Source organism: Ruditapes philippinarum, unplaced genomic scaffold (genome assembly GCF_026571515.1).
Source record: "Ruditapes philippinarum isolate M1 unplaced genomic scaffold, ASM2657151v2 ctg7448_1_1_1_1, whole genome shotgun sequence".
Taxonomy (NCBI): domain Eukaryota; kingdom Metazoa; phylum Mollusca; class Bivalvia; order Venerida; family Veneridae; genus Ruditapes; species Ruditapes philippinarum.
This window is the reverse complement of record NW_026867368.1, coordinates 67788-85190: the sequence shown is the minus strand read 5'-3', so window position 1 is coordinate 85190 and position 17403 is coordinate 67788. Positions and strand designations below refer to the sequence as shown.

At 33.6% G+C, this 17403-nt stretch overlaps 1 protein-coding gene across 1 annotated transcript; it reads right to left on the bottom strand.

The window, feature by feature from the left end:
* Positions 1–7870: 7870 nt before the first annotated feature.
* Positions 7871–13524, bottom strand: LOC132735833 (heat shock 70 kDa protein 12A-like). Its single transcript, XM_060722841.1, has 5 exons — positions 13057–13524; positions 11974–12279; positions 11543–11764; positions 11080–11236; positions 7871–10094 (listed from the first exon to the last, which is right to left on the bottom strand). Exons 1-5 carry the CDS (start codon positions 13057–13059, stop codon positions 9043–9045), a joined length of 1740 nt encoding a protein of 579 aa, XP_060578824.1. The 5' UTR covers positions 13060–13524; the 3' UTR covers positions 7871–9042.
* Positions 13525–17403: the final 3879 nt, after the last annotated feature.

Sequence of the window (17403 nt, the reverse complement as noted above, 5' to 3'; positions counted from 1 at the left end):
TGATATATAACATGTGTGTGTGGCCTGTAGTTTATCGTTATCCACTATCCTGTGTTCTATGCTTTTTTTCACACTGCACTCTGCAACTTTTTGATCCAAACTTTTACAGAAAATTCCTTAGGTGGTCCTGTTCACAATTCATGTTAAATATCATTCAAGTGGCCATAAGGAGGGGGTCACGCAAGAGCTTACATGACGTTTAAAACAAATCTTCGCGGGCAGGCCGTTAGCTCTGTGGGTAAGTTCACGATATTCAGATACTGATAGGAATATCGTCGTGTGGAGGCACTTTACGGAGTTTTTAGTATAGCTTATTATAAACATTCGACTGCGAAAATATGGACATGGATTACTGTCTGATTATGTATTATTCTGTCAAATACCGTGTTGACAAAATCTCTACTTCGTTCTCAGGCTATAGAAGCCGGATAACTTATATATTATTTTGTACGCATGGTGACTCATGTATAATTTTGTAGTGGTACCCTTCTACCCACAAGTTTGTTCATATAACATCTGTGGAAGATAGCCATTTGCACATTTACCTTCTGCTGCGATAGGCAAAGTGGTTTCTAATATACATGAGCGCATGGACTGCCCGCTCTGTCTTTTGATATCAGAGAGAGCAACCATATTAACTACTAACAAATTTAGACTTCAAAAACAACTAAAATAGGGTTGGCTTAGGGAGAGTACTTATCTTCGAAACTATTTTTTCCATTCTCATATTTATTATTTGACATTAGAGCAACAATACTTTTATCTTGGAGTATGTCAATACTATATTAGACCTGCTTGCTAATGCTAGTTATAGTCAAGATCCCGCGATAGAATATTTGACGTTCTTTCTTCAGGTGGTTATTTCCAATCATCACTTTGTCAAATTATCAGGGTTTGGTATATTCATTAGAATTTAATTTTGACCATTACTAACCCCATACATTCTTTTCATGACTTCTACCCTCATCTAATTGTACTTGGAATTTATCGTAGTTTGAAAGCCCAGAGATACCTTAATTGTATACCACTTATTTAACTTCGATTAAGTTGGTCGGAATTAATCGTGATATAGGAGAAGGCGGATCAGTCTCAGGGTTACTACTCTCCCTGTTTTGTATTGTTCGTTGGCTTAACATACGTCCGCATACTTATCTTCAATCTGGTTTTTCTCACTTTATAGTTAAAGTCTCTTTTACGAAAGGGTCCCATATTAATTGTATATCTTCACTTTAACTGCCAAAGATTATTAATCAGACCAACCTGTATTCTGCACGTATTAACGTAACATCATCTTGTATTCTGTTAAAGTGTCACTTTCTGTTACTAAGTGCGCCTTGGCCCATTATTTATTTAGTTTTCCGACAATGGTCTACGTGAGGGCACAGATTTTCTTGTGATTTCCTATTTTATCAATATCAGCGGATTTCATTCTCATTCTGTGTTAACACTTATTATTGAGAATTCGGTCCCAGCCGGATTTAAGTCACGAAGAGGTGATAAACCAGTGTGCTGGCCTCTTTCTGTCGTATAGATCGACACAGAGTGTGAAGTAACGGATTTTGGTCTACTCATAAAGTAGGCAATGTCGACATAGTCTGAAAAACCCTTACAGCTTCATGTACTATGTTTACAACTAGCGGGCTATTCACTGCGCGGGCACGAATACGCAATTTTGAGTCCATCTTCTACTTGGCACTATGGTTCTCTTCATTTCGGCCATGCACAATCTTCCACTTATTCACTACTCTCAATCTATCGCACAACATTAATCCTTGTTTATATTGAGATGTGATCATAGACACAGGGGCTTTTACATATACACTACCATAGTAAATCCGCATAGAACTGACGCTTCTGTACCTCATACATGCGCGTACTTTCGTACACGGACATCACTATATCCAGGCTCTTAGCGACATATTCAGTGTTTAATTAGAATTGTTTTGTGTTCAGTTTACATTTGGCTGACTACAGAGAACAACTGAGGGTTGCAGCGTTCTCACACTCAATGAGAGCAAGGCTTTTTTCTGGTATACATGAGACTCAATTATTCATCGCTCGAGCTCATCTTTTGCTCCTGAAGACTGTTGTGCTAGCTGCGGACGCCACACGCAGTATGAAGTGCACTGAATATGATCCTCATCCACCCACTGGACTTATTATTCTATTGTGTTATTCGCGCTGCCTTGAGCGGATCGTGAGTGTGTGTTATTGGGAGATCTCAGTTCTTTAACTTGGTATAAGTTAATCGTTAATTGGAGGTTGTGTTTCTGCGTGCTGCCAGGAAATTTGCATAGTGGAGTCAGCTCAATACTGGTCCTCACCATCTATTACAAGGACACAGGGGGACCGATGAAAGGTAATGGTGCCAATCATGTTGCTGCGGCTATGAACTTATTACCCACGAGAAAAAGGTCACAGTTATGTAAACTGACTGTATACAAAAGTTCTGCGAAAAGCACTATAATATAATAAGTAATATTTATCTTATGACAAACTTCCATGCATAATTCCACAAGCAGTAAAACACCACCAAGTGTAACGCAGATAAAATATTATGTATTAATTTTATGGGCAGATGCCACTACGAATATTTCTTTTGTAGATTTTCTGTTATAACAATTTATTGTTTGTAAATTTGAGATATATATATTAAAGAAACAATGATAATTTTCAAATACATCATTTCAAGTTTTTCCACCTTAAAAAGGTTAAATAATTATAGAAAATTAGAATATCGCGTAATAGTTTTTTGTTCTTAATTAGATGTAATTCTGACGCTAATCCCCTAGAGGTAATTCCGTTAAAACGGTATTTAGCGCAGGTTTTCGAAAAGGTCAATTAACCATCGTGTACGGTCCGATCACATGATCCTCCATGTTCTTTTAAACGCGTACCAATACCCTGTCTAGAGACCGCAGGGAAGGCGTTCTTTTAGGGAATTCAAATCGTGATGACTTTAGCGTTCTTTGGGGATTCTTTTTTAGGGATTCCATAGCGTTCTTTAGGGATTTCGTAGCGTTCTTTTAGGGATTCCGTAGCGTTCCTTCAGGGATTCCGTTTAAAGGGATTTCCGTAGCGTTCTTTAGGGATTTCTTGAGGGATTCCGTAGCGTTCTTTAGGGATTCCGTAGCGTTCTTAAGGGATTCCATTTCTCTCTATACCAGGCAGTATCGCGAATATGACATTCTTTTAAACTAAACTATAAACAATGGTTGTCTATGAAATCTCCATAAGAACAAAAAAGGCATGTCAATTAGAAGACTGCTAGAGGAGTCACCAAATAAACATATGTATTTTATTTCAAATCATCACATATTTATGTAAAAAGAAGAAGTCTGACTTCAAAGTTCAATACTCATGCATTTACAGTTTCTTGGATGAGAGTCTTACTACTTCAGATGTTCTACATGTATATAGATCTAGGTAGTGGCCGCATAATTTGACACAAAAAGAGTTGATATGAGATAACGTTTTGTCCTGCAATGAATTATCGACTAAACATGACGTTAATGCTTAAGTTTGAGAATGCACGTATGCAACCACATTTTAACGTATGCTATAGTAAGTTGAGTGGCATTCGACTACCCGCAGTTTGACGGAAAAGGGCGAAAACATGCATTTGGATTGCAGGTTTAAATTTTTTATCTAAAGCTATTATTACCAAACCGCATATGTTAAACGTAATGTACCCTTTAAACGTATGAATGATCCGATGTTATTTAACTTCTTTCGACATTATCGTTCACACTTTTAGAGATGATTTTATACTATCTTGTGAGAAAATATATACAGAATGTTGCAAATAACACGCAAATATATGTAATACATATATGCCCTATATCAAATCGGGAAAATTGAAACATGAAAATTTTGAACAGAAATTAGTCAAATTACAATGGCATTCATCTTCAAAGAATAAAACACACACACACCGCCATGAGCTTATATCGTCAGGTCGGCAGTTCACGCCAATATGAAATAAATGACGATTTTACATTAGGATTTATAAAAACTGATTAAATGCAATAAAACTAACAGACCGAGGCGTAACATCTTTTTGCTAAAACTATGCCACTTCACAACACATAGATAGAATCTTATTTTATAATTTACACTATAAACTAGGATATTTATAAGCCAATATTAATGATAAATGGTGATTTATGACAGTTAAAATACGTTACAACTTGGTGTATGGTAGAAACTTTAGGCTATCATAATGTCAACAACGAGACTTCAAATGTAACCATGTTGTCATAAAGCTATTCCTAGTGTCAATGCTTAACATATTCATAAAAACGATAAAAATGTACCATTTTGATATTCTTATAAATTGATGCTTGAAAAAAATATTGATAAAATTCTAAGTGATTTAGAAGGAACATTTATATGATGAATAATAATATTGTGTTCTAGAACACTTTATTATCTGCTATATAAATGTATGTAATATTGCTAACAACGCCATGGAGATTTTTCCGTGGTTTGTCGATATGTAGGCCTATAACAACGTAATTATTCGTCACATTACAGATCTTCCATTATAGATCATGTCACTTTAAACACGGCAAATATGTGTAATCCATATTATACACATTTCAAAACGTATTTTATCATTTTTATTGCACATTTACAATTTTGTAGAACATATAAATTTTTTGTGATAGCAATTATGGAACATGCGCTGCTGACTAGTATTAAATTAATGAAAATAAAATTTATAGTGTATTTATAAACTTTCTAAAATTCAATATCCGTCTTAAAAATTAATGTTATAGAAGTCATTTCTTGATAAAGAAAAAAATATTTCGGAACTTGTAAATAATTTTTGTTTTGGTATTAGCGAGCGCAGTTAAATGTGTGATCATATTAAGTAAGCTTTATATGTACTCGCAGAAAAAAAAGAAAAATCATAAGTGTTATAAGTGTTTAAATATTTGTGGATATCCAACGTAAACATCTATAAACTTATAAACCTAAAAATTGAAAGTTTGAAACAAATTAAGAGAAGAAGGTAAAAACTTACATATTGGGATAAATCTTCCTCGCTCATGGTTAAGATATGATACTATATCCAATCCGACAGTCACTGGGGTATGACAAGAATTTGTGGTGTTTAGCCTTAACCGATCGGCAATCGGACACCCGTCAATAAATTGTAAATAAACTACAGCTGTTTGCAAAAGTCTGTTTAAATTATAAGTTGCGATCGAAGAGAATAGAAGCACATTTATTATGAATAAAGCTCCATTTTTGTTCATGAAATATCTGCTTTTAGTGACAGGCAATGTATGGTCTATGCAGTTTTCATAAATTAAACAAAGGTTTGTGCTACGACACCTGCTTGGCATTAAAATGCACATTATTTTCTATCGGGCGTAATTATTTAAAAGTCATATTCCTCATGATATAGCTCATTTGATAATAATAATAATAATAATAATAATAATAATAATAATAATAATAATAATAATATTAATAATGATAATAAAAATAATCGTCATCGTCATTTTTTCAGCATCAGCATCATCATCATTTTCATCATCACATTATCATAAATCATCACCATCTCCGTCAACATAATTACTGAAAAACAACTTCGTTATTTTCTTCTTCTTCTTTTATTCTTTATCATCATCATCATCATAATCAAAGTCATCATAATCAGCATCATCATCATCAGCATCATCATCAGCATCAAAGCCATCATCATTATCAGCATCATCAAAGTAATCATCATCATCATCATTATCATCATCATCATCATCATCAAAGTCATCACCATCATCATCATCAGAATCATCATCAGCATCATCATCATCAAAGTCATCATCATCATCAAAGTCATCATTAGTATCATCATCATTAAAGTCATCATCAGCATCATCATCATCAGCATCATCATCAGCATCAAAGTCATCACCATCATCATCGTCATCATTATCATTACTAAGAACATTAAAACATGTTTAAATCATGAAACATTCATGAGCAAAATCAAGATAGATGTAACACAAGGCTAACTGTTAGACAAAAATACTATAACCTCATTGCATGAACAAGAAAAGAATAACACTGATCAGTTAAAAACAAATATATCTAAACCCTGCCATAAGTACCCTAAATATCCCCCGAATACCATATTTCCACTTTCCACAGCGATTTGCTACGGGACGTAGATTGCTTTTTCTCTTACCTCAGAATGGGCATGTTCGGGATAGTTTAATATGGAAACGTTTGAGTTATAGGAGTAATTATAGGAGGCAATTAACTATCACACTATTTGTCTACGGCTAGGTATAATAGTTCTAGCTATTGATCGCTGCCATGCTACTGTTTGTCTTAATTTATAAACGAAAATTTTCCCCTATATAGTCTACAAGAAAATATCTTCTTGTTCTCGTGCAGTTAAATAAAAATAAATCAAGTAACACAATTTCAGAAAGAATGATCACAAACGGTTGACATAGATTCGAACTAGCAAAAATAATCGCACCTACCATAAGATATTTTAAGCCACCGGTTCAATAACTAGGGACAGCAAATTGTTTCTGATCTGTCTGTCTAATCTTAAGAAAGTAAGAAAACTTGACAGTTACACGAATGTCCTCCCACCTATAGCCTCCAAAATTTCGAAATTTCAAATGTCCAACTTGATAAGCTCTGGCTGCAATACCTACATAGAGGTCACGATGTCAAATGTCAAGGTCACCAGTGTAAAGCCTCCGAGGATGTGACAGGGCCTTCGTAAATTTGACGGAGTCAACACAACCATTCAATTAGTGTCTATATTGTGGTATTATGCCAATTTATATTCATTGATATGAGATAGGTTCTTAATTATATCTGTAAACTTATTAACGTACCATTTTCAATCACTTCTTCTTCACTAATTGGATGACTTTCAAGTGAAAAAATGTTCTTTTAATGTTTTCATGTGTGTAGAATGTTAAATTTGCAAAAGAAATTTATTTGACAAAGATTATTTGAGTTGCTTCTTTGGAACTTGGTCTTTCGATGCTCAATCTTTTATTGGGTTTTCGCCAGTGTGATACGTCGGAGATTAATTGTTTGATTAAATTTTCATTGTTTTGACAATAACTTTAAAATAGTGTTGTATTGCTTTGGCGAAATTTACTTCGTGCTACAATCATTTAAATACTAGTATTTCATTTGGTAAAAGTCACAATGATTGAGGTATTTCTTATCAAAATTGCATCCAAAATGATGAGAAAAAGAATGTTCTACGTGGCAAAGCATTCTTGATTTTTTAAAAACAAGCATGTTCTTTTAAAAACGATATTTGTAGGAACTATGTTTACCTTTTCCAGCTATGTTTTCCTCGAGGACAATTTACAACGGAAGTGTCGAGGACTGTCATTTCAATAGGTCACCAAATTGTGTAGAGAGAGCAAACATACCACAATCGCGATTGTCAATTTGATACCGACTGCATATTATATTTCGCTAAGGACTTCTGATATAAAAAGGCGACATATTGGAACAACTTACAGTCACATGGTAAATTGGGGGCTTCCATGTGCCTCCTTTGTGGCAGAAGTGATAGAGATATGTTTCTTTTAAACAGGATAAAAGAGTAACATTGATATTTTCAAATTGATAACAGTCAATTTTCGTTCTAAATGAGGCATAGACTAAGTGGTAAGTTTGCAGAAGTTGTATGAGAACGTATATTGCCTTGTGTATTCGCGTCCTATGTACGGGGCCATACGAGAAGAGCCGACGTGTTCCGGATAGACTAGATATCCATATTTCAGCTACTTGTGACAGAAAGTGCTGACGAGCTTCCGTCATATTTAAACGATAAACAGTTGATACAACATAACACAAAATCTCATATCGCTGTGATTTATTAATTTATTATAGTCCATATGTATGAAATTAATCATAACATTAATATTGGGAAACAATTTCTGAATAAATAATACACGAGTGTTATTCGATAAACAGTAAATAAATGAGAATTATGAAGCTTTGTAGCAATTGTCGAGAATGGCTACTTAATCAAAACCTGGTATATGGAGTTTAAAGAGGAAACAATGTAATATGATCGTTATTGATATTTTGTTATTTGCCGACAAATAAGTTCGCGTGCTTTTGGTTTTGACCAGTAGCATGGGAGAAAGTCAATATGTCAGTTCAAGAATTAATTGAATGTCTGTGACATCACCCCGATATGACAAAGTTACTGAAAGTATAAATTTGCTTGTAACATAGGATGAGAAAAATGTGAGGTCTGACCAAAACTCAAACCCGGGACCCTCAGAATACCAATCTGCATATCTACTAACTGATTGATTATTTTCTTGACATTTGACACATTGAATTCTGTTCGAGTTTTTTACTGCGATTTTTCAAACCTGTATACATGTACTTTAAAACAATACAAATTATGTGTTTGTTAATCTTATTAAAAGCATTAGATCTCTCTCAAACACATATATTGGGTGTAAACTTGATTTTTAAGCATTTGAGAATGCTTCACCGGTCAAATTCTATCTGGTTTTCCGTTCCAAGTGAACTTTTCTATATCTGTGATTTATAACCCATCTTATAGCACATCGTTTTCGTTTATCCCTTATGTTTTGTGAAATTGCAAATTAGTCTCTATCTATTATTATTACATGTAAGTTTAAGGCAGCTACGCAATATCTTGAAATTCGAAGGTACAGTAGTAATTCGCCCTTTTATAAGTATTAGTTATTAAGCACGTTTTGATCTGTATGTGTGCAATAACAATTATTTCTGACAAATAAGCAACATTTTAGTTTCATTTTAACTATATATTTTAACTTTATAACAATTAAGCCTTGTTATATTAAATTACAAAGATTACTTTACAAATTTGTGTATTTTGACAATTCTTCATAAATCGGTCACAATCTTTCTTCTAGTGTAACGTTGGTGTATCCATATTTCTTAAAATGATTTTCATTTTCTTTGTTATCAAAGTTTTAATTACAGTCAACAGAAAAAAAACTTCATGCACTATGCACTATTGGCAGACACGCATCAAATTTATCCAAGGAAGTTGATGAAAACGCTCCAGTCCTTGCCTGTTTTCTTATCCACTGCTTTCACGATAATCTCTGTACCACTAAATGTCATAGTCACGATGATTTCTCTTCCAGGCTGTTCCTCTGGATCCGGAAGATCAAATTTCAATTCTCCAATAAGCGAACATTCAGTCGTATATTTTGGGTTACATTGTTCCGTGGCGAAAATGTCAAAAGCTACTTTACTTTGGAATTTGTGACCTGTTGCGTAAGTCTTGTCAACTTGCGTTTCATTACATTTGACGACTTGTCCTTTTTCAACATGTTTGCTGAAAACTCTACATCGTACACCAGTTGAATCTATAACCTTCAACTGTTCTGGGTCAGTTCCTTCTTTGAATGGGTCAGTTGTTTCAACACCATACGTGTACTTCAAGACTCTTTCCCGTATGGATAGAGGACTATGTCCATACACTAAAGCTCCTCTAAGAATGGTAGAAGATGCACCAATGGGTATAACAACATCTTGGTCTGTAAACGCTTCTTTAATTGCATGCTGCAGCATAGGAGACTCAGAATATCCTCCTACCATCAAAATTGTTTTTATCTTCCCAACGTTTTCATCTCGAAGTAGACTTGTCACATGGTTGATGGTTCTTCCGATTGAATGATCAAAAAGGCTTTTGAAGAGACTTGCGGAAATTTTTATCTTGTCTCCGCAAAACTCAATATCACTTGCATACTTTGAAGCTTCAATGGCATCCGATAGTTTTCCTTTAGTGATTTTTGCAAAGGTTTTGCTGAACGAAAGAGGAAATCTCATATTAACACGAGCATTTTTATTCGGTGCAACAGCTCGCTTTTTAACTTCAAAATCGCGCCAAATTTCAAGCCAGTCTTCTGTCTCAGAACGTTTAAAGGTATCATAAACCTCGGGTCCAGCAAGATCAACAAGCAGATTTTCGAAAGCTTTGTCAACAAGTATACCTCCCCACCCACCACCACTTGCGGACTGGATCTCTTTCACGCTGTTCTCACTGACAACCTCGTGTACCGTTATATCTATTGTTCCCCCTGCAAAAAAACATCAATAAACATCAACAAAAATCCTAAACAAAACAGTTTGATTAAACAACTTTTTGTCAACTTAACAATAAAACAGTATAGCCATTGTCTAAGGAGCACGGCCGATCTTTTATCATTTTAAAGTCAATCACATCAGAGGAATAATAATGTATCAAAGAGTACTCCCAGAATACAGAATTTCAAGATCGTGACGGTCAAGATCATTTAGAGCTCAATGTCACATTTAAATTAATCATCATGATAGTAATGTCACAAGTGTTTTAAAGTCCCCTACAGGGTTGACCGGAGTTATAGGTAGCCTACCTCCTGTTAAGAACTTTGGAAATCATTATAAATATATAATGTAATAAGAAGAAAAGACTTTTATTATTTTGTCGAAGAAAGAGGAATTTTATGTACAACGGTTGTTAATGTAAAGACCGACAAGAGTGTGCAACGTTCTAAGATTTGATCTCATTCAAAAGTATGCATATAAATAGTTATAAATATACCATACACCAAATTGATATTGGAAACAATGGACAGGGAGACTGTAACGCAGTACATGTGCAACTTCATTTATTAAATTTTATTTTTGCTATAGATTTGCTCGATAATAAAAATAGCTTGAAACTTCTAAGTATTGTAATCATTCTCGACTCTGCTTCCTGGATCTAATAAATACTGGCATCATATATGCATATATACTCGGCACATGCTCCCTGTCTTAATTAAGACTCGAGAACCAATAGACCATATCTGTACTATATTGACATTTATGAAAGGACAAATAAATGCACCTTTTGAAAATTTTGCAGCAACTTTCATTTATACGCCATTTATAACATGGCTGTAACTTTGCATATCAATTAAAAATAAGAATTACGAGATATTTGACTAAATGAAAACCTACTAGAGGATAAACAAATCACAGTCCGATATAGAGACATATGTGATTGGGTCTTTCGTTTAGATAAAAGAAAAAGTTTCATACCTCCTGCATCGAGAACCATGTATCTAGTACCGACAGGCATCTTTGCTATTGAAATATTTCCACCAGAAATGGCTGTGTCCACCGATAAATGCCGGCAAAATATCGATGCTGCTTCTGGCTCCAGTGCAATCGTCAATTTGTTTGTTAAAAGGCCAGCCTTGAAACAAAAAAAATATAATCATATATCAAAATTTTATTTTTGAACATAATTGACGAACATATGTTATTTTAGAGAAAAAACACTGTATCGTACGTTTATAAAAGCAAACAGTACCGTATACATATTTCTATTTCAATCTCCCACAAAAGCAAAAAAACCATAGTGATTTACATTCTTTGAAATCTAATTGTCAAATGACAACACACACACACACACACACACGTTAACAAATTTTAAAGATGAAGGTAGCATTTAAATGAGTGAGCTTTAACGTCTACATGACAAAGAGAAAACAATTATAACCTGCACGGCAGCCTCTCTCATAAATTGTTTTGCAGCATCTGTCCATATTGCTGGAACAGTAAGTACCCAGTGGACATCATCTTTCTTGAAAGCAGATGTAAGTTTATCTTTTACACTCTTCATCATATCTCCTACAAGATATTCGATGGCCATGGCAAACACGTTTAACGCAATCATCGACTTTCCCATCTCATCTTCTATTGTCATGCCGCGGTCCAGTTTCTGTAGTTTAAAGTCATTCTTTTTTAGATACCAATCAACAATTCCTAATCATATGTTCATTATAGCATGCATATTGTTATCTATATACACTTTTAAAGGAAATAAACAAATGATATCCGTTTCTTTTTCTGACATTTGTAAATCGAAAATCTGATCATGATACACAAAAGTCACATTAGAACAGTCAGTCAACAGATACAAGTACCTACCTCACCAAGTTTTTTATTAAGTGCCATTTTAAATCTTCTGAAGTAATAATACTCCTCGTGCATTTCATTGTCTGCAAGTTCCCTGTATTGGTTTTCAGCATCATATCCAAAAGCTTCAAGAGTCTTTCTATCTGACTTTATCAACAAACACGTGGGTGCTTTTTCTGTAACTAGAGTTCCACTAGAGTGCCATTGCTTGACAGACGCTTTAGTAGGATCCGCTTGAAAATCATGCAGGAATGAGAAAGCCCAGCCGGAATAAGTCGTGCCAAAATCTATCGCCCCGACGAGCAAGTCCCTTGTAGCCTAAAGAAAACAATGGGAAATGGTAATAGCAGATCTTAAACAGTATTATATTGTGTTGAAATATGTATTATTATTAAGATACCGTACGCCGTAAAACTAATATGTAAATCAGCTAAATTAGATGTAGAAATCATTAAACAACCTTAATAGGAGAGAATCTCCGAGAAGTGTAAATGATCCCGAAGAAGGGGAACGATATCCTAGTGGTTAAGGTGTTTGCTTTTCAACCCTGGAATCAGGGTTCGAGCCTTATACGGGTCACGACCACATGTTTCTTCATATGAGACCAGTACTGGTTGGTTCCAAGAAACGGACTCGAACGTGATTGATATAAGTTGCAAAAACTTGTTTCGCAATCTAGCTTATATAAATATGTTTAAACCAATCACGAAGAAACAGAAAATGAAACGATAATTCATACAAGAAAATATAAAACCTTGATGTCATCAAACATAGCATTAGATGTTTAGTTTGTAAGAAAATACATACCATATGTCTTATTCGCACTTTCTCTTTCAAACAACCAGGAACATATTTTTGTCAATTTTTTCCATGAATTTACGCTATAAAATCTTGGTGTTCAGCCAATATTACATTGAATCTTTGAAGGTCATAAATCTAACACCCGGGTAGAAATTGTTAATAAGATTTGCCGATTTAGTCCCCTTTTGTTTCAAAATCTACGTGTTATTATAACTATCAGTTTGTAACTGATACGTCAAAGCATTAATCAAACAATAGATTTATTATATAGATTGTAAAATAGAAAATACATACCATGACAAATGGCCCTCTTATAATTGCAGTTTCTCTTCCCAAAGACACTTTAAATCAACCAGGAAGGTAAATGTCATATTCGAATTCCATGAATTTACGTGTCCAAACTGTTTTTCTTTATCGATTATTGGTGCTCAGCCAATACGTTTTACATTATAATTTTGAAGGTCATAAATAGCACAATCAGGTAGCATTTGTTGCCGATTTAAGTAAATAGCAAACTGACTAAATATAAGAAAATATATCAAACAAAATTCTTTGCTACTTTCAATTTAACCTTGTGATATGAAGTTTACATATCAAGTTTACAAAATTCCATGACTTTCCAATCATGGGTAAATATACGCTACCAATACAGTGTACCCCTGACATCCAAGAGCCACCTGCTACTGATCAGCCTTTATCGCCTCCAAGTATCTACAGTCCCTTCTCCACACACTCAGTCCAACACAATAGTAATATCCAGTCTATCAGCTGGCGCAAGCAACGCCAAAGTTTAACAATCATTTGATTCAATCTTATAATACCCTTAGAACAAACAATCGACCAGGACTTGGCCAGGCAGATTCCACATTTGATACGATGTACGCAGTTACTCAAATACTTACAATGGCTTGATACGATCGTCAGAACATACAATTAATATATAAGCCTACGCATAAGAATTAAAAACAAAACAAAAATGTTAAAACAAGCGTTAAGGCAGAACGCGACACTTTGCGAACTTTCGACTAGCGTCTTGAAAATTGGCATGCAGCAAGTTGACCATATTTCTGATTTGATTCCGTTGATTTTATTCCAATAGTTTCAGCCAATTTTTGTACACACGACGTCAAAGTTGACCATCAAAGCCCGTTTTTGAACATGACGTCGTTGCGTATCCTTGGCAACTGTAACGGGTATTTCACCGCCATTGGCGGACAAAATATCTTAAATCCTACAGCATTCGACGGAAATTATTTTTCCCTTTAAGCTGATATAAAATTTATTGTTTTACGCCGAAAAATGTTTGAGAAATGGAAAGAAAATTGTCAATTTTGTGTAATATTTGACGTTCAGTTTATCCGCAATTTTCGGCTTTAAAGCGGCTTATTAAAAAATTCCTGAAATAAATTTTTGATTTTTTTCTTTAAACGTACTTTAAAATGTATACTTAGTCAAAATAACTAAAAAATAGGGGGTCACCGACTCAAATTTTTCGGTACACGTGATTTTATTTCCCCCACTCCTTGAGTTATTTTGTAACGAAATTCGATGTATGCAGATACGTTTGAGAGTTCAAAGTACGGCAATAATGTTCAGCTTATCAGGAGAATTGTTCTAGAGTTTTACTTATACATATAAAACAACAATATGTTCCATTGCAAATTCTTAAAATTTAAAAATGAGACCTCACGATGAAAAAGCATATTTATATTTAAAATTTTAGCCTGGGATTTAGTCGTTGATTGGCGACGCCGGTGAGCGGCGTCGTCTTTTATGGAATGCTTTTTATTTTGGCCTATGGAAGGAGCTATTATTATTAGCAGTTAATTTCATGTTGTGTTAATTAGATTTATTTTGATTCGTAAAAATCAAGCAAACAAATATGTTGTTATATTTGTATTTAATAACTTTATATAAAAAGCATGTGCATTGTGATATTATTTTCACAAAATTGCAGGCTCAGTTTAACAGCTTGTCGACAATACTACATTCGGAACTGCCTCGGCTATTATCTATAATATTATCCGAAGACTGACGGAAAGGGCCGAATTGTTGCGATTGGACAATACTAAAACCGGATTTCGAATATCGTTGTGGTCTACATTGATGCCGTATCCATTCGTTCATTCATTTATATATTTTCAAAATTTTCCTACAAGAAGAAAGTTCACTTGCAAATGAGTGTAAGGATAGGTAATGGACTGTTGTAAACGATTATCCTATTGATTTTATCCATATTGCGTTTATCTGTTGCACAGAATGGTTGTTTTTACAAAGTGTACCAGTATTCGGATGTTGACAGCTATCCGATTTTCTGCAATTACAGCTGTCACACGGCCATCTATTTTTTATGAATACTTTACCATTAATTTGCATGGCTTAATAAAACTGAGCCTGCAACATTTCTTAATTTTGATGTTTAGGGTGTTCTTTTGGGTTTCAGTTTTTCTCTATTTTAAGGGGAAGTAACTCATGTTTACTAAATTATTTGTTCTTTTCTGTCTATCTTAGGTATTACTTACTATTTTGTTTTATAAAATTTACCAGTTGTAAGGTCATCAAAAGCAAAGAGGCCCTGATGAGTGAATATTGATATATATTTTTTACTGGCTTTATATACCCTAGACCAGATTTTACTAGTTTGTTCAGTTAGTACATACCTATAGGTATTCTGCTAGAGCATGTAGAGAGGAATCTTCTAATCAATATGTGATATTATTATTTTCTATGTGTTTGTATATAAATTGTTAATAAAATAACCTTTGGTAAAAATGAAAGGTAGAATATTTTAGCTATACATATAGGTGCTCATTAATTTTAAACACTTGATACATGTATATATATATGCACTTAGTTATATAGTAAAGTCTAATGGAAGGTTAATTTGTTAGTTGTTACTGTAAGAGATATGCATTTAATGTTTAGACACTCACACAATTTAATCTTTATTATATGATATAGACTATTTGAGATTTTTTTTTACTTTTATACTATACAATATCATGTACATTATAGTTTTCTTTCTACAAGATTATGAATTCCATCCAAACACCAGTGATAATAGGATGTTATATAATATTTATTTTAAATTGAACCTGAGAATTATTAATGTAATGTAGCATACAAGTGTATCATAGTATATGGATATAATGTGTATTTCTGTATTTAAAGACTTACAGTTATGATGGATGAGACTTACATTACATTTAAATTCTTAAATTGATAATACATGTATTTTGATCAGTCTACAGTTATAGATGTTATACCCAGTGTTAGCTGGCTAATAATAGTATCTAATAACAGAGTTTTATATATTATAGTTTTCTTTCTACTAGATTTTAAATTCCATCCATAAGTTACCAATTGTTAAATTTGTTAATTTTAGGAATTCATATTTATTTAATAGAAACTGGAATTATTATATGTTATGTGCATACATTTATATCTTAGTATATTGATATGATGAGACTATAATATTTCTGAATTTAAGAGTTACAGTTATGTCATTATTATTAAAGGGATGAGACTTTCATTTTAAAGTTATAAATAATAATATACATGTATTGATTGAAAATGTCCTGAAACTTGGATCAATCAATATAATTGATAAAGTCTCAAAAAATCATATTCTGAATAGTAATTCTAAATTTTTTTCTAACATGTGAATAGTTTGAAAAGACAGCTTCTGCCTTAAATCTAATTGTAATAGAGGGACCACCAGTCTCATCTCCAGGTCTCCTGATCAACCCGACACTACAGACTTTTCATATGAGTAGATTGTTACTTGTCCTCTGAATAAATTTGTACCACTAACTGTCTATAGTGATATTTGATGCCAGCAGGACAAACCAACAAAGCTACACAAAAGTAACTGGGCGCTAGATGAAAACTGAAATACATCTACCACAAAGTGGTTCTTTATTGCATTTCATTTTTTGCCCGGGCCCTGCATGCAAAACTACAAATCAGCCTTCATAAAATTTCTATCATAGATATGACATGTATTTGCACAGTTATGTTCACTTTCAATTGACCTGTTATAAATAATGGCACAAACAATAACTCGTCTATCCAGCCTTTTGAAGTAAAATAAGGTGTGATACAATATTATATATAAATGTTATTATTAACTTTAATGAACTATGAGTATGTAATGTTTTATTTCTTTATTTATTAATTTAAGAATTATTATATGTATAATTTAAAATCTAAATATCTGTCTTGGTTAAAACTGTTCATTATTAGGGAAAAAGTGTAAGCGGTCAGATAGCCTCAATCGTACAACCGCGGTTACATTATTCTGTGAGGTCCCACAGGGTATTCTGAGTTCTGGTCAAGCTCTGGAAATTTTTGCTCATCCTGTGACTGCAAATAACCATGAGTTTAAATCGACTATGCTCTTAAACATCAGAAATTGCAAGGACATGAATCAATATAGTGGGAAATAGGTTTAGGTTTAGAACTCTTTCATTATTATAAGAGAAATATGTGTAGCCCGGCGTGGATACCTCAGTTGGTCTTCTGAAAGTCATGGGTTTGAGTCATGGTCAGGCAATTTTTCAGTCAGGGTTTCAGAAGTGGTTTATTAACTGACACATGTTGATTTCATTTAATAGATTGCATATTTAATTTGAAATGGAC